General features: G+C 53.3%; 3 protein-coding genes across 4 annotated transcripts; all 3 read left to right on the plus strand.

Moving 5' to 3' along the window:
* Positions 1–1,681: 1,681 nt before the first annotated feature.
* PV07_08313 (uncharacterized protein) lies at positions 1,682–5,491 on the plus strand. The gene is made up of 5 exons (XM_016395467.1): positions 1,682–2,517; positions 2,573–2,668; positions 2,722–4,549; positions 4,600–4,726; positions 4,785–5,491. Exons 1-5 carry the CDS (start codon positions 2,248–2,250, stop codon positions 4,879–4,881), a joined length of 2,418 nt encoding a protein of 805 aa, XP_016248886.1. The 5' UTR covers positions 1,682–2,247; the 3' UTR covers positions 4,882–5,491.
* A 2,026-nt stretch (positions 5,492–7,517) lies between these two features.
* On the plus strand, positions 7,518–9,544 carry PV07_08314 (methionine aminopeptidase 2-1). The gene is made up of 6 exons (XM_016395468.1): positions 7,518–7,641; positions 7,702–8,510; positions 8,585–8,848; positions 8,968–9,132; positions 9,226–9,312; positions 9,416–9,544. Exons 1-6 carry the CDS (start codon positions 7,599–7,601, stop codon positions 9,470–9,472), a joined length of 1,425 nt encoding a protein of 474 aa, XP_016248887.1. The 5' UTR covers positions 7,518–7,598; the 3' UTR covers positions 9,473–9,544.
* A 4,632-nt stretch (positions 9,545–14,176) lies between these two features.
* PV07_08315 lies at positions 14,177–18,553 on the plus strand. 2 transcript variants are annotated; one of them, XM_016395469.1, is made up of 5 exons: positions 14,177–14,673; positions 14,764–14,928; positions 15,077–15,643; positions 15,692–16,947; positions 16,996–18,553. In XM_016395469.1, the coding sequence occupies exons 1-5, from the start codon at positions 14,660–14,662 to the stop codon at positions 17,358–17,360; spliced, it is 2,367 nt and encodes a 788-aa protein (XP_016248888.1). In that variant the 5' UTR covers positions 14,177–14,659; the 3' UTR covers positions 17,361–18,553. The 2 variants fall into 2 exon arrangements, with proteins under 2 accessions (XP_016248888.1, XP_016248889.1); XM_016395470.1 differs by having other exon boundaries at positions 14,764–15,643.
* The last annotated feature ends 4,262 nt before the right edge of the window (positions 18,554–22,815 follow it).

The following is a 22,815-nucleotide window of genomic DNA, read 5'->3' on the forward strand; positions in this document are numbered from 1 at the left end:
TGCCCTGATACCCGGTCGAACAACCCGCCTCCTTGGGTCCCACTGCCGTGACCGCAAGTCGATCTGCTTGTTCCGAGATTTTATGACACGGCTGGGACATTGACTGAGGTGCTGTCATCCACACCGTCCAACATCTGAGATAGGAAGAAACCGTAATTCACAAATTTCCTCCTTTTCCATGTCGGGTGCGGGTGTCGGTGACAAGCCAAAGCCATCTTCTTGGATCTGGGGAAGAATGACTACGGGCAGCACTGGTACCTCCTTAAAGCAGTGTAGCTTTCACCGTGTCAGGCCAGGAACCAGGCAGTGGGCACCGATGAACACACTATGCAAAGCATGACTAACTCAATCTCGGCCGTCTGACCTCATTCAAGACCTCATTGTTGCCCGCATTGAAGAGGGCAAACGGTCGTGCTTTGATCGAGGGGAACCCCCTGATCCAGGTTCAAACGGAGATAACTTGCTGATCAGGTCAATATTGGGCGCACATTCTCTGAAAAGTATAGGTTCGGGAGTATTCAAGTAGCCACCAGGAGAAGATGCCAGAGAACAAAAAAGGAACATCTTCGGCTCCGCGATCCGAATGTGAAAATTGCCATGGAGAACTAAGTCTCGGGATTGACATCCCTCAGGTTTGTCGTGCGACAAAGAATCGGAGGAATTGTCAACCTTCCATTCTTTGTCGGGGCATATAGGGAGTACTTTGGACAAGAACTCCCTACTTGTGTGAGACAAGAGTCTGCCAGCGTCAGGCAGGTAGCAAGCTGAACCGTCATTCCTGACGCTTGTACATAAACCACCGTCGATAACAAGCTGTGAAGACCCCATTCCGCGCATCTCCTTGATGGAACCGACTCCAGACTTGTGCTCCGTGTGTGTACGAGGTACTCTATATATGCGTGTCCGTTGGGTGGCTGCTTAGGAGGCGAGAGCAGGGGCATCGATATGCCCTACCAAGCCGATCTCCTGTGGCTTTCATACCCACAGTATGGAGTTCTGTTGAAATTGCACTCTGATATCCCCTTTCAGTAGGGGCAGCCGCGTTCTCGGATGGGATCTCAGGGCAAAAATTTGGCTTTCCCCTGTTTTGACAGAACCGGCGGTATGGGTAGGTGTGCAAATCAGACATCCAGTTCCAGCTCAATAGGTTCCTAGAGATTGTTCTCGTCCTCATCGGGCATGGACAGGAGGAAGACGCTGAGTGGATCGCAATGTTGCTGGAACGAGACGGAGGACAAGGCATGGCCAACGCCGATTATCTCTGGGCGCTACGCCAACCACATGTTCTTACAGCGATTTCCAGCTGTTCCAAGCTGCCTTCCCGACGTCATCGCCCGTGAAAAGTGCCCACAGATGCCCACCACGCCCACAACTGCATAGCTTGTCCGGGGCGCCAGTCCCTAAATAGCTTAAGCAACAGGCCCCTCACTGCCCCCAAAGGCCCCCAAGCCGGCCAAAGCAACAGGGGCACATGTGTGCGGTTGGCAAACAGGCGCTCGCCGCTGTGGCCCAGGCTGCCAGGGCATCGCGATTGCGCATTTTGCGCATTCCTTTCCCCACCTTTATCATCTGCCATCCTTGTTGCATGCGGTGGCTTTCCAGCCAAGCTGATTGCACGATGCCCGGCTTGCGCTGCTGCCCTCAGAGCCTGGTGCTCTCTCTGGCGAATCGCACCTGCTGGCGGCAACGCATGTCTTGCAAACAACCACGGTTCGAACTGGCCCTTCCATCTGCTGCAAGAAGCTGCATTTCCGTCCGCTGCTACCCAGAATATCCATAGCTGCGGGCTTTGGGCTCACTAACGTCCCCAAGCATTGTCCAAGTCGCAAGTCCGGGCGATGACACCTTCTCGTCGCCATTTCAGCTTGGTGCTTATCGTCGAATTGGCGATCGTTGTTCTCTTCATCTTACCCTCAACCTCGTCCTCATCCTCATCCTCATCCTAATCGACTGCTCTCGTTCTCTCCTGGTCGCTCGTTTGTCTGCTCAAACTGTCCGAGCGGAGCGTCGTCTACTCTGCTCTGCTTCTGCTGTGAGACTTTCGCAGCCAATTGTCACTTCGGATAAAAGCTCCATTGCACATGCATGTGCGTGCGGTCGTTACATCCTACCGTTAATTTTCACTTTGCGGTCATCATCAGCAGCACCCTCCGGTTACACCGCCGCCGAACTCCCTCCCTTGCACTGTCTCTCAGATCTATGATTGACTGATTAACGCCCTCAACTTCCATCCCCCCCTCAGGAGCCATGCCCTTCTTCAAAGAGCTACGCCGACGGTCAAAAGCGAGCTTCCGAACCTCCGATTCTTCAACAGAATCCAATGGCACCGTTCCGACCGCAAAGTCGTCCTCTACTCTTAACTCCGCCCCCGGAAGCGCAACACCACCCTCTACATATCACGCCAATGGCTCCTCTTACAATGTGTTGGGCACGGTAAAGACAAATGGCGACACTCCGCCTCCGGTACCTCAGAGACCTAATGTGACGGTACCGAATTCCAACAGAAACAGTATGATAGTAAGTCTCCTGGAACAACTTGAGCAAACTGTGCCAATGGGCTGACCGCAAGCAGACGCTGTCCCCTTCCGGCTCGAATGGGACAATACGAGTTCCTCCACCGACCTCTGCATATGCGCCTAAAATCACTTCAGTCATGGATAATTCGGTGGTATGTGCCGGTTCAATGAGTTGGGGGATATGAGGCTCACAGACGGCGTACAGGTCTACCATAAAGTACTGTTGGTCAATGGAGAAATTGGCGATCCTAATCAGAAACCCATGGATGGCAATCTGACAGTCCATCACGACAAGGAAGGACAGGCATTCCCTCCCACGAACTGGCCTGTGTCCGACTCATACTTCAAAGCGCTGGTCTACCTCTCGCCTGGCTGGAACAGAATCCGTTTTGACTTTACCTCGCCGAAATTGAGCCATCACAGCACGGGATCCACGCCGACGATGCACTCTTCCTATATGATGCTGAACTACCTGCCGTTGAATAGCGCACCGCCTCTGCAGCTTGTCATCCTAGTCGGAAGGGATTCACCCTGTACATATGACGCTGCCCCCCAGAGAATACAAAATGAGGGCAATGATCTGTCCATGGCCGTCAGAAAATTTCGAATGGCCGCTCACCTGTGGCAGACATTTACCGCAGAACAGATGTATCGACACAAATTCGGTCGCAGATGTTTCAGATTCGAGGAAGAATGGCAGACCGGCACACTTTCCATGAGAGATTGGGAAATGGGAATCATGAAAAATGAAACTAGGATTCATGTCGTCCGGGCGGACAAGACTACCGCGGAATTGCAGGATCTGCAGTATGCGCAGCAACACTCGCCAGCAGCCAAGAAAGGAGAGCTTTACTCAATTGCAGCGGATGCTGTCAAGAAGTATTTCAACATGAGGCCAGGTCAGAAGCAGTATGTGGCTTGTCTCCTTCTTGACGCCCACTGGGATCCAGAAGTCGGAACAATCAGGGGCCATGCTGCTCTCGGCGGTACTGGAGATGAACTTGGCTTAGCCATTTTCGGTTCACATGCTCTTCAGAGCTATCCCTCTTGTATCGAGGAAGTGGTGCCAGCCTTCATGGATTGCACACGGACAGACACCAAGTACGTGGCCAACGATTGCAATGAATCCGGGAGCAGCTGGGAAGCTGCAAACATTGGTATTGGCGCACATCTGCACGAGGTCGGCCATCTTTTCGGCTGTCCGCACCAGGAAAACGGAGTCATGCTCAGGGACTATGTACGGTTGAACCGCACATTCTTGGTCAAGGAACCATACTCGACGAGAACGAAGTCCCAAGGTCTCAAGGTCTGTCGTCAAGAAGACGAGTGCGGTTGGCATCGGTTAGACGTGCTCCGATTCCGGTATCATCCCTGCTTCAGACTTCCGAGCGATGAACCTCTGCCACAAGACGACAGCATACAATACTTTCCAGTCGGCAACGGGCGCGTGATCTGTTCTGCTCCCTCAGGGATTTCATTCATTGAGATACGGACCGAAGGAGACGAGCTGTGCAGGCAATGGATCGACTTTACCAATGCTGATCCCCGACACAGTGCAACTCCCAGACAAATCACGGTGGCAGAGGCAGACATCCGCGGACGTCTACCCGAAGACAAGAAGAAGGTCAAGTTGTCTTTGACGATCTTCTGTGGTAGTTCCCGGAGTGAAAAGATCGAAGATCTAGATGACCTCTTGTCGAAGAAATACATTGTGAGCCTGCCACATGTCAAGCAGGCACCGAAGCGTGATGAAGGCTTGACAATGAACGCGTTGAACAATGTTGTAGGACTGGGCAAATCCTTCGACTCACGACTCGGATTTCGAAGCAAGAAGCTCGGACACTCCCAGCTGGAAGGTTCGAAGCCAGAAGAGCTGATCCTAGAAAGCGTTCATCTTCAGACAAAGCTTTTGACTTCGGTCAAATTTTATCATGGCTATGCGCTGGACGGCATTGAATTCTGTTATGAAGATGGCCATAGTCAACTATTCGGCAAGAGGGGTGGCAAACCCGGCGGTGACGAATTCTTCCTTGGTGAGTTGGAGGTGTGTAGGTACGATGTTTCAGAGATCTAACATCCGCAGATACGCGGCGCGGCGAAACCATTCTCGGCTTTTATGTGCGTGCCGGGCTCTGGATCGACGGTGTTGAGATTCTGACAAGCACTGGCCGAAGATCGGGTGTGTTTGGGAATGCAACTGGAGGATCAGGGTATGTCCAAGCGATCCATACTATATGTTTCTCCAGTGTTGTTCTGACCAGACGACAGACATACTTTGATGGCGCCCCGGGGATACAGTCTTGCCGGGATTTCGGGAAGTTGTGGGCCGTGGATAGACGGCTTCCAGATTATCATCACACGCTAATGTCACCTTGGAGACGATTGCGCATTGATGACGAACACAACTACATACAATACCCTCCGACGGACGTCGACTTGTATGATTTCGGAATGGAAATGTCCCACACTTGCAACGGGCGATAATCGTTTTGAATGGCTTGGCGATTAGTCGATATTGGTTCATTTCGACATTATACGGGATATTAATGTTGCTTCACGCCTTGTACGGAACAAAACCATCGGGAGGGACACAGTTAGCCAGGCATACGACGACGGCAAAAGAATACACATACAAAAGGACAACGGGGGACTATTTTACAATAATGAAGAGGTACGATTTCCACCGGTTGGAGACAATCTCGACAGCGATTAGAGAACAGCCATGTCAGCAGAAATCCGCCCAGGCCACAAGATATTGTGTCGGGGGGGATGTACGCATTTGCAGCCTCTGAAGCAAGTTGCAGATGGCAGGGCACTCCGACGGACCAGGAGAGATCCGACTGGAAGGTGCCCTGTGCCTTCTACTCATGAGCTACTGGCGGATGAGCCAAGTTGAGCACCGACTCCTGGCCTGATTCTGCTTCATAATAGACATTAATGGGAATTCTAATTAATGGCTTGGTAGTGGTATCCTTGCGCTGCGTAACCAACCTCGGATCGGGACTAGCTCAGCCTTGCTGAGCTCGTTTCCTCGATGCTAAACTGGAATCAATGACGATCAATGCGAGCTCCTTGCAGATCCGCACGGCTCGTGACGTGTACATTCGGATGCCCTGGATATTATGCATTCTGCCGGCATCAGTGAGTTGCGCTCGTCCCGCAGCTGTGATACTCATTTTGGCAGTTCACGCGCTGCGTCGACTCCGCTAGCATGAATCCCCAACAACTCGCAATACTATGACGCATGGATGAAGGGCGACCGGGATATTTTCCGTAAGTTGAGCATGGCCTTGGGCTCATTATTAGTATCGTCTGCTCGATGTATGAAGGTAGGATTGCTCTTCCAATTGCTGCTTCCTCGAGGCTATTCCGTCTGTCTAAGTTGGGAAGTTGAGCAGTATGGGCAAGATCAGTCTCTGTGCCGCGGGCCTGGCGTTGGCCAGCTTCGCAATGGCACAAGACGCCAGCCTGACTCAAGATAACACTATCGCCACCTACGGACTTGTCTCCAACAACTCCAGATTCGATACGATTCTGCGCGTGGACAATGGGACCTATGGCCCTGCCGTCGAAGAAGTGCATTATTTCTATAAATACTGGCCCATTGGCATCGCCGTGTCCAGCACCTCGAGAATCTTTGTCTGTTACACCCGTGGCGACTACGAATACACCGTTGCCGAAGTCAACAGCACGACTTCTGAGACGCCTTTCCCGTCTGCCGGTCTGAACTTACCTCCTGATGCACTCAACACAACTTTCAACAGGATTGACTTCGGAAGTGCGAATTCCACCGGCCTGATCAGTGTGCAGGCGCTCTACATCACTCCTGCAACCTCTTCAGGCCGACCGGAAACGCTGTGGCTGTTGGACACAGGCCGGCCGACCACCCAGTCCTCTTCTGGGAGCTACACGATGCCGTACGCGCAGCCGGGTGGGCCAAAAATTGTGGGCGTCAATTTGTCGAACAACACCGTCTACGCGACCTACACCTTTCCGTCCACTGTACATTATCCCGACTCATATATGAACGACATCCGCTTCGATCTTCGAGCCGGGAACGAAATCGCCTATATCGTGGACTCGAGCAACGAAGGCCGCAATGGGTTTATCATGCTGAATCTCACGGACGGCACGTCGTGGCGGAGGTTGACGCAGCATCCGTCAGTGCTGCGTATATACAATGCATTGCCGAGCTATCAGGGCCATCCATTCTACTACCGCAACCCGGGCATGAGCATCTCGCATCAACAAGAGGGCTTTGACGGCATCCAGATCTCCCCGGACGGTGACTACATCTACTACTCGCCACTGACATCGCAGAACCTCTACCGCATACCGACCGCTAACTTACTGTTACAGGACAGTCAAAGCCCGCTCGCCGAACAAGCAGCGTCCAACAACGTCTCGTGGCTCGGCCAACGTGGAGGTGAAGCCAATGGCTTCGAGGGCGATAGTCATGGCCTGGTCTACATGCTCATGCCCACCCACAATGCCATCTACTACTACGATCCCGCAGACCTGCAAGTTCACGGATTCATACGAGATCCTAGGATCCTGTGGCCTGACAGCGCGAGCGTCGCGGAAGACGGATACTTCTACGTTATAATCAATCAGCTGCCGTATCAGGACGAGTGGAACAACGGGGCAAATCTAAGGCAGTTTCCGGGGGCAATTCTGAGGGCCAAGTTGTTAAATAATGCGACCAAGATCACGTCGTTGGGATAGCCCGAGACAAATTCAAGGGCCTTGACATGAGCACCCTAGGTTCTGATTTTTTGGGCTGTCGACGGCCGTTTGCATTCGCTCTTGGTAGAAAGAATAGGGAAACAAGATACGAAGGATGCAGAGAGTATGAAGATCGTGTATAACATCTCCAACCGGTGAATTGTACTTAAGAGATGCTCTTAGCGTCATCAATAGGTACGAAGAGGATTAGTAATCGCAGGCACAGCTGCCAAGCGGGGGTTTTCAACCACATCCCATCACCGCCAAAACGCTCAGTACAAACTTCCTCAATCCCAATCCCTGCTGAGAGTTCGGTGGCCATTCATCACCATAGCGTGCATCGCGTGGAATGTCGAAATGGGGACGAAAACTCCGCAAAATGAACATCGTAGAAACTATGGTATGTGCTGACGCCACCTCCGAGATGCCCCAAGTCATGTATCTGATGAAAGGTTTCAAGGCGACTCGCCCAACTCTGATGGGACCTGTCACGTCGGTGGTGAGCCCCGGGGCTCTCACATGTCCAGAGACGGAGATGGTTGTCTCGGCGACGTGGGAGGAGGTGATGACGAGAGCGACGGCGACGGCGATGGAGACGGTGAGAGAACAAACCTAGGACCGCTGGAGGCGCCCTCGACCACAGGAGTCAGAGACGCACAGAAGAAACGAAAGAAGCCCAGGAAGAAGAACAACAAGAAGAAGAAAGGGCCGGTGCTTTTGCCTGTCAAGCAGTCTTCGCCACCGAGAGTCCTGTTGAGCGACCTCTTCCCGTCTGGCCAGTACCCCCAGGGCGAAGTGCAGAGCTACACTGAAGCAAGGACAAGAGCGGCTGAAGCACGCTACACAGCTCGTCGGCACTGGGAAGACGATGCCTTCCTCCAAAACTACCGCAAGGCCGCCGAGGTGCACCGGCAGACCCGACAATGGGTCCAGGAAAGCGTCAGGCCCGGCCAGACACTCCTGGACGTCGCCGAAGGAATCGAGGATAGCGTCCGGGCGCTGCTCGGCCATGCCGGACTGGAGCCTGGGGACAGCCTCAAGGGCGGTATGGGCTTCCCGACGGGCCTCTGCCTCAACAATCAAGTCGCGCACTACACGCCCAACCCGGGCCAGAAGGATGTCGTCCTACAGCAAGACGACATCTTGACGGTCGACTTTGGCGTTCACAGCAACGGCTGGATCGTCGACAGCGCCTTCACCGTGGCCTTCGACCACACCTACGACAGCCTTCTGGCAGCTGTCAAGGATGCGACCAACACGGGGATCAAGGTACAGTACCGAGCTCCTCACGCGGGATGCAACCAAGGGGGGCCGGGGCACCAGGGCTAACAATCCATCGATAGACCGCCGGCGTCGACGTCCGCATAAGCGACGTGAGCGCCGCGATCCAAGAAGCCATGGAGAGCCACGAGGTGGAAATCCGGGGCAAGACGTTCCGCGTCAAGCCCGTGCGGAATCTCTCGGCCCATGACATCAAGCGGTACCGCATCCACGGCGGGAAGTCCATCCCCTTTGTCAAGAACTCGGACCAGACCAAGATGGAGGAGGGCGAGGTCTTTGCCATTGAGACGTTTGGCACCACGGGCCGCGGATACGTGGTGGACGATGTAGGGCAGGCTCCTTTATTCTTTGTCCCCCTGTTTCTCCCTTCAAATCATTCCCACATGGAAAGCAAGAATCAACCCTCCCCGCTCCTAACTAACCAAAACCTGCTGGGCGTCAACAGGTAGGGGTATACGGCTACGGGCTGAACCACAACGCTCCACTGGCGACATCCCTGCCCCTCGCCTCCGCCAGGCGCCTGCACAAGACGATCCGCGAGAACTTCGGCACGCTGGTCTTCTCCCGCCGCTACCTCGAGCGACTCGGCGTGGAAAGGTATCTGGCCGGCGTAAGTACATTCCCCGCCCCCTTCTCCCACATCAGCGAAGAAAAGAAAGGTCGGGAACCCGGGCGAACCCCCCGTACTGACTGCGGTTGCCAGATGAACTGTCTCGTCTCCAACGGCATCGTGGAGTCTTACGAGCCCCTGATGGATATCCCCGGCTCCTACTCGGCGCAGTTTGAACATGTCAGTGGCCTTCCTCCTATGTTTTCGTTTTCTCCCCGAAACCGAAAATCCCCAAACAATGCAGATTCAAAACGCTGACAGTCGAATCCTTGTCGTTTTATAGACTCTTCTCCTGCGCGAGACGCACAAGGAAGTCCTGAGTCGCGGAGACGACTACTGAGGGAGATGCCCAATAGGGGCATTTATGCCACGCACACACACAGAGAGAGAGAGAGAGAGAGAGAGAGAGAGACAGGTCGATTTCTCTAGGTCTACAGAGTGCTGTGATTTGCTTTTCGTTCTTTTTATGAAACCCCCCTTGGTGTTGGTTTTTTCCTCCCCTTCCCTAGATCATGAAGGCGGGGGTTTTTTCCCAGCACTGTGACGCGAATGCGAAGGAGGGGGTTTGGTGCTGCCTGTTTACAAGGAATACACTGCGTCTTATGTAGCCGCGTCCCCACGGATTCGAATTCACAATATGATTCAATTGATTGTGGGCGCAATCCCCATGTACCTACCACTCTTTTGTAGAAGGAGATTTGATCAAATGTCGACCTCTGCTACGACCAGACTTGACACGGGCCTGAATATCAGGACATGGCTGTGGATGACGAGAGGATAAGGATGTGGCAGCATCTGTGACTGGGTATGAGTTTCATAGTCTAGGTACTGATCGAAACAGGTGATTACATCAACCGCGGTCTGCTTTCTACCCTGATATCAATGCCCTATAACAATCGAGCACCCAAGAGGAAGGGCGACCAGTCTTGACCTTGTACTCTTTGGCCTTGCAGATAGCAGTGCCAGTCACTTATCTTCCTGCTGTTGCTGATATAAAATGTGCATCCATCCCGAGGACAGTGCAGTAAGGCACGAAGCTTCAGTCACGAGACCAAAACTTGAGATTGAAGCCTCACTGCCCCTGCTGTTCACCGGCCTCAGGGGTTCTACGTGATCGAGAGTAGTTTGAGCTCGCTGCGGACACATCGACATCGCTTGACGACATTTTCCAGATGAGCGGGTGGTCAGGGGGAGAGCAAGCACAGCAAAAGCTGTTAGCCGATTTCCAATGGCAGCGAATCGCTCCACCTTGCTCATCCAGGAGTTCGATCAAGGTCGCGAGAATCGAGGACGTCTCACGCAAAACGGTAAGTGCATTGGTCCCACTGGGTCCAGCAACCCCTTAGGCCTTTTCGATAGTGCTGCTCAAAAATAGTCAGAGGAATGCAAGGATCCCGACGTAAGAACCTGTTCAACGAAGTCGAGCCTTCGCCAATCTCAAGGATATCCGCACAAAAAAGCAGGCCCATGCTAGATAGTATCCCGGCTTCATGTTCAGGACGTTCCACACTGCTCTGCGGAACCAACAACCACCTCGTCCATGCCGACGACTTAATAGAGAGTGGTCTGAGGGTTCGGCGAAATTTGCCTACTTACTTTCCAGTGTCGTCCAATCTTTTGGATTTCATAATTGGTGAACGTTAGTTCTATTCAATCCACGAGGCGCTTGAGGGTCTTCCACGAGCGAAGTCTCAAGACCCTCCCGCTCTCGCGCAAGCTTTCCTGGCCTGAAGGTTACTCGTAGCTCGTAAAAAGTCCCGGTGAACGCGTACGAGTACGTCTATACCTTCCGTGCATCCAGACCCTTGAGTTGTCGTGTAGGTGGTTCGTCCATGCGTTCAGCCACAGTGGCGAGGTTGAAGGGATGTCGATCTCCTCGCTTCCGGAAAGATTTTCAAGAGCTGTGGCGCAGAGCATGTGGCGTCCCGTTACACCACGGCGGTCCCTTTGAAAGGCTCTAGACTTTGTGCCCTCCTTGGCGTGAACCTTCGATTGCGCGTTCTTTGTTTCCCAGCCTTCTTTCCTTCCCGCGCAGCATTGTGTCCAGATACGTGCCTTCAAGGGAGACAAATATTCAAACGTCGTTGGTCGGATACTCCTTCCGGGCAGGGGAGGGAAATTCTGTTCAGCCCGAAAAATTGCGGTCCAAATAATAGTCCCCCAGTATGATGCCGCTTCTGGAACATCGGCAAGTATACTTGCCCGGAGCTCATTTACCAAACCAACAGCCCCGGTCCTGGTATTTCGGAGAATATTCGAAGTCGCCTGTGCAATTTCCAAACGAAATTTTCTTCTTCCCGGCGGCCGCCATTGACTCCGCGGCAACAGTGAGCCTGCGGTATGATCAGAGATTTCGAATCACCACTCTCAACACGTGCGGTTCATGTGCCGAAAGAGGCATTTGGCAACTGGACTCCAGGCAAATTTGCATAGCTGTCACGAAGAAAAGCGCATGGCGAATAGCGTCCCCACGGCACAAAGACGTTGGTGGGGCACCAATTTTGTGCCACAGCTCGTCTCGCCTGTTGGCGGCGCTCCCAAGAACCGATCTGGTGCCCCCCGTCCACTTTTAGATGGGCCTCCCTCATGGGGGTGCCGCCCAAATTTTGTTCCACCCGTGTTCCAGCTGTCTCGAATCGAGATTGCCGGGGTCACTCTTTCTAAGAGTCCACTCAAATCACTGCTCTGCCTTTAACCGACATATTTGTACGTAGTATTGATTGCAACTTGGCGACGTGAGCTGATGCCATCCATTAACCGGATTAATAGGAATGACCTCATCACCGTTGGATCGTTGCTTGAGACGCCTGCACCAGTTATGTCGAGTCGGAAATTGAGGAAAAAGCTTGCGGGGGTGCATCTTATGGAGAGTGCACTTTTGCGTTGGACTGGGTGACTCCGAGACTTCCCTAGACGGCCTGATTGAGGAGTTCTCTCCAACGTCCCCAAGATTTACTGATTGGTGGTATGACGGGCTTGCCGTGTAGAATGACGAATGGCTTGTGAGATCAATTGTGGGATTGTCAAATGATCACTTGACCCGGTGTGTCCTCGAATCTCTCTTTTCGTGCGCCCGTCCTGTTTCATGTTGCAGAAGCTGCGGTCACGATGGTTGGTCAGTGGGCGGAGACATGATGTAATTTTGGAGGCTGCATCATGACGAATTTTTGCCGTGTTGCTTGAGGCACCGTAGCGTGATGGGCAGTCATTGGGCACCACGCCAGCCGGCGGGTTTGGCCTGACCGCCTATCGGCGACTCTGTCAGCTGCTCTTTCATCCTAAAATGAGTAGTATCGCATCGGGTCAATCTGGTACGTTGGGCATAGATAATGAGAACTTTCGGTGTTTGGGTAGCCGAATACGGAGCCGCGGTCATGTGGATCGAGGGCCGGACAGCTGAGAAGCCAAAGCGTGTGGTATCACTTCTATCACCGAAACGTCTCTTGAATCTTAACAGATTGTGACTTTCTGGCACCGCGGTGCCCTACCGTACTGTACTGTACTGTATCGCTGTATACGCGTCCAGCCGAGAGGGAGATACGACCCCATGAGTCAGTTGGTGGCGCTGTTGGCGGTAATTGGCCTGCTTCCAGAGACGGCTTCTGGGCGAAGTTGAACAAAGAGGAATGATCGACGGCAAGGGAGCATGCTGATCCTCGTGGGCACGTGTGGGCGATCAGCAGAGTTCATGCCTCCTACAGCGATAGATTAGCATAAGCGATCTGATGATGATGATAGCGATGATCAAACAATCGCCTGTGGCTGAAGATGGATGACTGACGAGCGTTTCACCTGGCCGCCGTGATCTCGCTCCAGCCAAAAAGATGGAGGAATATGGGGGAATTGCTGTGTGAGCGGCTTTGCCAACCGAGATGGGAAACAGAGATGGGAAAATGAAAGGGAGCAAGCCACAGCTTGGGTTTGGGAGTGGGGTGGATGTCCGGCACCGGCAAGTGTGCTGCTGACGAAGCCGGTCGTCCGCTTCAGACGCAGGTGGAAAGATGCTACTTGCCAGGCTGAAATATCCGACTTTTTCGCCACAGCGAGCAGCCACAGCTTTCGAGGGAGAGCGCAAGCTGTAAAGCCACAGCAGGGGGGTGTACGTGTGGCTGTGTGGCTGTGCAGCGGTGCGGTCGATCAGGTCGATCGGGTCGATCAGGACGTCTGGACCTTGCATAGGAAGAGAGTTCTGCCACGAACTTCCGCTGTCATGGGAGGGATGGACCTGGCTGGTGGAGGGCGGACGGTCGAAGCAGTCAGTAGTCAACAGGAACAGGGTACAGGGAGCTGAGGGAGGCAGCAGCAAGACCAAGTTGACGAGAGGTGAGAGGAGGAGAAGAGAGGAGGGAGAGTGGCAGAGGGTGCATGATGGACGGGCCTTGGCCTGAAACGCACGAGGGTTGACCAGTCAGCGGGAGCCGATGACCGGCAAGTCACCCACAGAGGCTCCCGAAACAAGCCACGTCGGGGGCGCAAGGTGCCTGTAGGTGCCTGTAGGTGCCACTGGTGATGCCACCGCCTGCCACGGAAAATGAAGTGAACGCCACGTCTGGCTCGCCCGCTAAGCCTGTTCCAAGTGGCAGCTCCGGTCCGGGTGCTCCAATGATCAACTGGGGGGCAGGCGTGGCTCAGTTCCAAGCATTAGGCGCATGGGTGGAGCGCAGTGGAGCCCCCGTGTTTAGGCTTTGAGAATTAGGCTCCATGCTAAACATGGGCCTCGATGTTGCCTTACCAAGTACGCCGAACGGACGCCCGTACCTGCTTCGTTCAGCCCAGGCAAGCAAATCGACATCTCATCCCAATTTTTGTCCATGGCCCATGGCCCGCTAGAACAGACAAGTGATCCACCCCTTGTTGCTTCATCCTCAGCACCCTTAAGCCCATCCTTGGACCCAGGACCCCCCCCAATCATGGCTGCTAATCATCATCCCGAGTGCCATGGGTGTGGCTAATTCCATCGCTGCTGCATCCGAGGCCCCATTCTTCCAGTACATCGTGATGACCACCCCCCCCGGTCCGTTCATTTTGACGAGACTCGCTCCACCGCGTCCTATGTACTACCGTGCATCTACTACCTCACACCTCACACACACTCACACACACTCACGCACACCAGCATCTCAAACCCTCGTACCTCGCCTGTTCCCTCCGTCGATCCTTTTTTATTGTCTATCTTTTTCTTCTTATTCTCTCGCCTGTCTTCATATTGCTCTCCAGAGCCCACCCTCTCCCCAGAGCCTGTCTGCCCTACCGATCTCGAACGACCGTTCAGCCCCCATCCTCAAACAGAGACCTCTTGACGAAACGCGCACGCAACAGGGCGCAGCACCTTCATCGAACCTCTAACATTCCTGCATCTCCTGCAATCAGATCCTCTCCGAGCACGGTCGCCATTGAACTGGTGCACCACGCTTGAACTGCCGTCGCCTCCCCTCAAGCGTTCGACGCGCATCTGGCCGGCTCCATGTCTTTGATTTGACCTCATTCTCTCTTGGTTCACCAGCCTGAGACGCTTTCCCCGCCGCAAATGTTTCGCAATCGGTCAGTCTTTGCCTTTCGATCTATACCCCTTTCATCTCCACAGCCCGAGCCGACACAGAGCAATACTGACGTGCAGTCCGCATTGTTTAGGCGCAACACTCAGAAGCCTGATGAGGAGTTGTACGCGGCCTTCAAGCAGAACTTCCCCGAGATAGGGCCTGGGTCGACCTCAGCTCTGCAAGGGGAGGCCGGTGCTGGCCGCCGATCGTCAACTTTAAGCGAGGCTATCATAGATGAACCGTCGACATCTCAGCGGTATGTTTGAGATTTGTCTTACTTCAACCCACCAGTCTCTTCACTTGGGTCCCCCCCCAATCTTGTCCATCGTTGACCCAATGTCTCCAACTCTACTCCGCTCTGGGCATGGCGACGACCATGCCGACAATGCTGACTATTTCTCCAGAGCCTTTGAAGGCCAGCAGCCCGAGGTGAAGGAGCAGGATGCCACTCCCAAACCGTTTTCCGATGCCTGGAGGTTTACTCCCTCCCTCATGGATCCCAATTCTTATGCCTTCTCTGCATTTGCCAACCAGCCTCCGGGGTACTACACTCCCACTCCTGGCGGCTTTGGAACTCTCTACCACCCTCAAGCGGGCGACCTTCACACGCCCGGTATGGGAATGAATACCCCTCTGTCACTACCGCACTCTGTCCATGGACTCCACGCCCAGGACCAAATGATGCACCTCCAACACTTCAACCCTCACCTCCTGCATCAACCCCATCCCTTCCAGGATCCCTTCCATCCTCAGCAACCTCCTATTCATGTCCCTACGCAGCAGCCACAGACATTTGCGCCACAGCAGTTCCTGCAGCATCAGGACTCTGGCTATGTCGCGATGGACGAGACCCCTCATAAGACGACCCCGACACAGGCCGAGATTGGCATCGAGCAGCAGACCATGAATCAATCCATGCGACAGTCTATGTCCGGAAGTGTCGCCATGACTAGTCTACCTATGGGAGAGAAGTTAGTATCGACCAGCGTCGTCCAGGTACTCTCTGACATGAACGGCAGGTTTCGATATCACACGACATTGAATGCTCCAACAGCAATGGTCCGTCACGCGGATGAAATTCCTATCACGTACCTGAACAAAGGCCAAACCTACACCATGTCGATTTGGGACACCACCCCGCCCTTACCGCAGAACGTCCCTCTCAAGTATCGTACTTATGTCCGAGTTTCCTTTGAAGACGAACAGCAAAGAGCGCGACCCGGTGCATGTTGGCAGCTCTGGAAGGAAGGCCGCGGCTCAAACGAAGCCCACCTGCGAGGTGGGAGACTTTTGGCCGTAGAATTCGTCGACCAAAATTCGGGTGCGGATGACGACTTGCGGAAACCCCAACTTCAACTCGAGAAAGCCTCGTTTGATGGCTTCGCCGTGACGTGGTCTCCAGGTTCCGTCAACGGAAGCCCCGATTGCTCCATATCCGTCCGTTTTAATTTCTTGTCGACAGACTTCAGCCATTCTAAAGGGGTCAAAGGCATACCAGTTCGGCTTTGTGCCAAAACCGAGCTGCTCACCGCTCAGACAAACGCCAGCAACGAGCCCGAGGTGTGCTATTCCAAGGTCAAGCTTTTCCGGGATCACGGTGCAGAACGCAAATTGTCGAATGACGTCGCACACGTGAAGAAAACAATCGACAAGCTCAAACAGCAGATCGCCCAAGCTGAAGCAGGCTTGGGAAGCGCTGGAAAGAGGAGGAGAAGCAGCTCAATCGCAAAAGCTTCAGCGTCCAAACCTGGAAAAGTTGCGAAACACAAGCGGACTTGGTCTATCGACTCGGAGGCGGAGGGAGTCAAGTTTACGGCCGAAGAAGACCTCCAAATGAAGCTGGTCAGTATGCAAGATATGTTTTCTTCGACAAGACCCGTCAGCATTTTGTTTTTGCGTGGTGATCCAGAAGACGATCCAGACCTGCATCCAGTCAAACTTCCCGGAGACGACCCTGAAGGCAAAGAAATCGTGCGGACTGGTACCTGGGAGTCAAGACAGAGTGCATCGGACTCCCCTACGTCCAATGCTGGTTCACCGTCTTCGAGCTCTGCTTCACAGAACACCCCAAAGAGGAAATTCTCCGACCTGCAACAGACTGCCATTTTGGAAGAGGGAGAGAGCGAACACGACCACGAACACGCCGGAGGTCCCTCCGGGTCAAGGCCGGTCAAGATTCCAAAAACCGAGGCCGAATCTGTTGTTGGACTGGATCTTTTTGCTGTTGATGTGGACAGCAACTATCGGCCTCCTGTGGAAAGGCCCATTCGGCCAGGTAAGTGTCCTATGTCTATCGAAAAATTTCCAAGCTAATGGGTCCAAGTTGCGTGCTTCTACGTGCGCCAAAAAGATGCCGCTAAAGAATACTACCGCGCAATATACTTGATGCAGCGCACCGTCAAAGATCTGGTCAACAACATTGCAGCGAAATTCCAGACCGACCCTCAGAGAGTTACTCAGGTCACGCATGTCAATTCTCGCGGCCTTCACATCATTGTGGACGAGGACGTCGTCAGAGAACTTCCGGAGGGTCAAGATATGATTGTCGAATTCACGCCACTCGAGACTGATCGACCGGTGAAACACGAATTCATCGCGCCCGCGGCTACAGAAGTGAAGGTCGACAGCGAGCTACCACCTACGGAGTCATTTGTTTCGGACCCGCTAGAGATGTGGTTGAACTATTGAAGATTTGTACACCAACCCAGGACGCGGAAATTGCATGAGATACCCCTGGCTTTCTTGATTCTATTTGTTTTTCATCACGAACACGACATATGTTATGGCGGTAAATTGCAGAGGAGAGTTCGGACTTGTCGACATCGAACGACCTATCGACTTTATTTGATACCCCTTTTAATGGCGAAAGGCCATATCCAAACTCGGTCTCTGGACTGCCGACACCTCCGTTGAGAATGTACAGTTTGGCAACAACGGAAGAAGGACAGCTTGCGGCCGATTTCTCCGACAAGGATCTTTTTGCAACCAATGTTTCTTTTCTTCTCCTTTCCCTTTTTTATACTTCAGTACAACGAAGGACGATTCGAACGAAGGGATGATATACGGGTCCCCGAGCGAGCTCCGACCATACTTTTCACGAGAAACATGACTTTTCGAGATACCCACATTATTGGATTTTTCGTTTGTTGCAAACGATGATACCCAAGCGTGACTTCTACTAGAGGTCGTTATCAATATCAATGTATCGACCAACTAATTGATTACACAATTCAACTTTGACATGTCTCGATTCTTTGCCGACAGGCTGCTTTTCGTGTCGAATCCACGGCTTGAGATTCGACAAACAGGGCGAAACTTTTCGCCAGCGCATACGCAACAAGGGGTTTCTTTCTTTGCCTTGGAGGACGGGATGGAGGAGCGCCTGCCAGGGACGGTCGGGGATTGGAGGCTCAGAGGGACAAATCTAGTGGTTCTCGTTCTGCAGGAACGGTATCATGTGGATTATTAGCAAGGGGAGACGGAGGAACCAATAACAACCTTGAAACAAGGGCAGGGGCCAATGGTTCAACGTTCCGGAGCCGACTCGAAGGCCGGCAAAAGGTGGGGGAAGTGATGGCCGTCTGAACTGGCTCGCAGGTGGAGACGAGTATCTGCCATAGGCAGTGGCAGTGTTTCAGGCAAGAGTGAAGGCCAGAGTGACAGCAAGGACTGCGAAGTTGAACAGCCACAGCATGGGTTCCGAAGATAGAAATCAGCTGACTAGCCGATCTTTTGTTCGCTTAAGGCCGTGTCTGGATATCTGGTGCTTGGAACATGCATGAGGCTAGGACCGTCGCATGCGTGCTCTACGCCAATGCAAACGCAGTTCTGGCTATCGACCAGCTCAAGCTAGAAGCGGCTCTGATCATCTAGACTCTCCCAATAAGTCAAGAATAGCTCGGTTCACGAGAGACGAGCGGGCCACGTCAGCCTCAGGCCATTCGAGGCGGTTGGACGCATCTTCCGCTAGCGGGACAAGAGGCTGTTGGCCACGAGCGTGAGGCAGAGCAGCGATCGTGACCTCAACGGCGGGACAGGGGCCACAGGGCCACGGAATAAGAGAATGATCAAGGAAACGTTTGCAGCGGGCCAGCCGGATCAAAAAACCGAGGCCGGGCGGTCTTGGCTGCATAGCTCTATGGATGAACGTCCCGCTGGGATCGAAGATGTGCCGACGTAGCAGTGTGAGAAGTTGGAAGACTGCCATCCATCTTCACCGCTACCAACCTCGCGTCAAAGAAAATGCGGCAAGGAGCCTACTGGCAAGCAAGTCATGCATGTTGCAAAGACCAAGGTAGTCCGCCTGTAGTGAGAACTCAGTGTCGAGACGGCGATGGGAAAGGAGCAAAACGCATATCCCCAGCCACCGCATTTTTTCGAGACCACGGAACGGGTCGCCAGCACAGAATAAGAACCTACTGTAAGATCGGAGAAATTGCAGGATGTGAGACATGCCCGGCCTAAGCGAGCGAACCTTTGCCTGAGAGCGTTGCATTGACGGATAGCGGCCTGAGAGCGAGCATCTCGATGATTGTCGGTTACTAGGAGGAGGATGTGACGGGGCGGCGTTCAAATACGGAGTACAGCTGAGATTATGACGTAATGGGACTATGGGGGCACCGCCACACATGGCGTGCCACAGTCACGTGCAAGCACGTGCATCTGCGCCACGATATGCTCCTCTATCTCGACTTCGCGTGTCCTTGTTGTTCTGTTTACACATCTTTCGAAACTACTGTGGCTATCATACCAGTTGATGGACCCCCAATTGAGTGCAATCATCTTCATGACGCCTTCATGACGGTGCACCAACCATGGCTTGTCCATCCTCGACCAGCTTCATAATGTCATCTCCCTTTGTTGAGCCTTGTCGACAAGGCTTTATTTCTCCCATGTTTGTACTGTGAATCTGTCTTTGTTCCCCTGCGATTCATGAAACAGCCTCGAACAATGCCGATTCATTCTGTAAATGTGTTCTTTGAAGCTCTATTCACTCAAGATATGGTCAATAGACTCTACGTAAGGCTTGCTCTTGAGCACAATGTCACTCTTATTCACTACTGCGATACTGCCGCACCACCACGAGTGCAGATTGTCTTGCCCGTCTCCAAAGACAGACTCTCATTTCTTCCCGGCCGTCCTCAGTGCTTCACCGTTCCATTAATGCCAACAACATCCATCCTATCTACGGCGAAGCAAAATGGCAAACCACTACTCAGTGCTCGGTGTCTCCTCTGACGCTACTTACCAGCAGATCAAAGCATCATATAGCAAATTAGTTCTCCAAGCTCACCCTGATAAAGGTGGATCTCAGTCTAAGTTCATCCAGATTCAGGCAGCATGGGAAGTTCTCAGAGATCCTACCGCTCGCGCAAAATACGACAGAGAATGCCGCAACACAGCCAGCCAGAATACCCAGAAACCTCAACACCATCGCAAAAATCAAACAGGTTCGGGTGGTGATCACTCTTCCGCAGAATCTGGCCCTAAGGCAGGACCCAACTTTGATTCTTGGTCCCGGTATCGTGACTCTGCGGCGGGTTCCGCTTACAACAGCTACTATGGCTCGTCCGCCAGAGCAGCAACCGACGGCGACACAAAGCCGAGGGCTTCAAGCACACCAGGGCCAGAACAGTCTTCACGTCACCCGCCTCGCAATGGACGAACGAATAATAGGGATTCCCACTCCCATTCGAGACCCCAAGGCCACAATGATTTCCCTCCTGATAACTCGAGGCCCTCATCTCCAACGCCCGCGATGCCAGCCGAGCTCGATGTGAAGCCCATCAAAGCCCTTACCGATCAAGCGTCTCGAAACCTCACACGCTACAAACATCTCATCGACATGCTACGCTCATCCACCAGTAGTCGCCCGCTTTCGCAAGAGATTCAAATCAAACTAGAACATGTGCACCTCTTCCTACAAAATCGGGTGCTGCAGTTGAAGCAAAGACTCAACGAGATCAAGATGCACAACAGCAACCTGAGAACCAAGACTCCGTTAGAACCGATGGAACGATTCTTTGTCTCGCTGTGGGAGACCATCGTCAAGGAGGACAAGGAGACAATGTCCGACGTGAGCATGTCAATGTCAAGAGTCTTGACAGATATAAGCCAATGGCTGCGTAAGAGGAAGGTGCTGGAGGCACGTGGGCTTGATGTCACCGACGACGACAAAGCCACCCAAGACCTGAGAGCGAGCACCGAGGCGTTAGAGCGACTGTTGACCAAGGTGCTCCTCTCGGCGCCTGGGGTTGCGCCACCGCGGTCCTACTGAGTGGCACGCCCTGGGTAGGGCGACAGAGAGGGATTCTGGATGGCGGTCGTTTGAGCTGGTTTGGCAGCGTGGCCGCTCCCCGTGTGCAACGGTGGAGCAAATACGAGATAGACGATGAAAGGCGAAATTCACACTCACTATCCCTCCTGCGTCGGCCTGAAGTACGCTTCTCAGTCAAAAGGCACAAGGACGTTCTTTCCCACCATTGTTGAATGAACTGACGGACGTCGACAGAAGTTGTCCAAAGTATACCCTGGTCTAAAGGAGGTCGAGAACAGTCGCCCCGCCATTGACAAGTGATCGACAACACGCATATGCCTTTCTGGTGTGGCTGTGCAGGACGTGCAGGACTCCCTACTGCACTCCATACCGCGTCTACCCGACCAGATTCGATATGATATAACTATGGTCTGCCAGTGATATGCCGTGCCCACCCCCCTTGAGCCCCCCTTACCCCCTCCATCCGCCGGGAAAAAGGTACCACTGTTCTTTTGCACAAAGACACCTGCAGCGGAAGACCAACACTAACCCTGCAGGGTCCGAGAAGCGCCCAAAAGGCTTTTTCCCCCTCAAGCCTATGGTTTCCCTCCTTTCGTCCCCTTCCCTGTCCTGTTGAAAAAGAGAGGCATCGTGCGTCTGGTCTGGCGCGGCACTGACGGACCCTCTTTTGTGAGTAAACCCCTGGCAAGGAGAGAAGAAGTCTAATCTTAGAATGCCACTGCGCCCGACCAGAGTTGCCAGACCTGCTGTGGATTCAGCTTCATGTACGTACTGTCGCTCTCTCACGGAGGTTTGTTCCGCCTAGGAGGGGGAGACAGAACGCTATACGCCATATGTGGATATAGCCATTGGTTCTGCTGACCAATTGTGCCCCTATCACACATAACCAACATACCCATCTGTCCATTTGTATACCCACAGTCTTTCTCCTTGACTGTTGCCACTTGATCTCAATGCCCTCTGTTCTTCACGAGACAAGAGTAGGCGAGAAAGAAGAGATACACAGCGGTTATACTTGCCGACGATTGTCGTAAGCCCCGAAGGCCAATTTATCTTGTCCATCTGTCTGTCTTTCGTGCACCCGTCTCTTCCCTTCCGCACAGGGTCCATCACGGTGGCGACTGAGTCTGCGCGTTCCACGCCCCAGGCTCACCTTGATCTTTGTGTTTCTAGTCCTCCCTGCCTTCTGTTCGTTTCTATTTTCAGATGGTTCACGATCGGGTCGGTATCGCCGCAGCTATGCGCCTATATACCTATTGGGAGGCAATACAATCGCCAACGATGGACCGTTCGAGATCCCTTGCCTCGCCAAATCTTTCTCCGCTCCCGAACGGGCCGGCGACGTTGTTCTCCGAACTCTCCCACGATGAACCCCTTGATAATCCCTGTTCATGTCAGATATGGAGTCCACGGTGGACGCTGGTGGCGAAGATTGTCTTTCTGGGACCCCGATAACCCATAGTTGTGTGGTTGGACGGGTTAACTTTAATGGAGGACAGTAGGAGGGTAGATATCGCCGACCGGGGGGCAGCGAGCGAGACAAGGAATGGTCGTAGTCAGTAGTCGGGGGCGGGAGGGCTGCTAGGAAGTGAGGCGTGAGGAATGGTTGTTGCTACTTGGTTGGAGGCAGAAAGAAAAGAAAGAACGGAACGGGAACCAACTCGGTCTCCTCCTCTGTCGTGGTGGACAAACTTCGATCGAGTAGCTTCTTCTCAACTGCACCCACGTGAAACTACGCCGTGGGAGAGGGCTCAGATAAAGATGGATCAAGGTTAGAAATATAGCAAAAGACCGAGTGATGAGAGGGAAAGGAAAAGGAACATCTGTCGTAACATGTTCATTACCGCCGTAGAGCACAGCGTTTGC

This window comes from Cladophialophora immunda, assembly GCF_000835495.1.
Source record: "Cladophialophora immunda strain CBS 83496 unplaced genomic scaffold supercont1.4, whole genome shotgun sequence".
Taxonomy (NCBI): Eukaryota; Fungi; Ascomycota; class Eurotiomycetes; order Chaetothyriales; family Herpotrichiellaceae; genus Cladophialophora; species Cladophialophora immunda.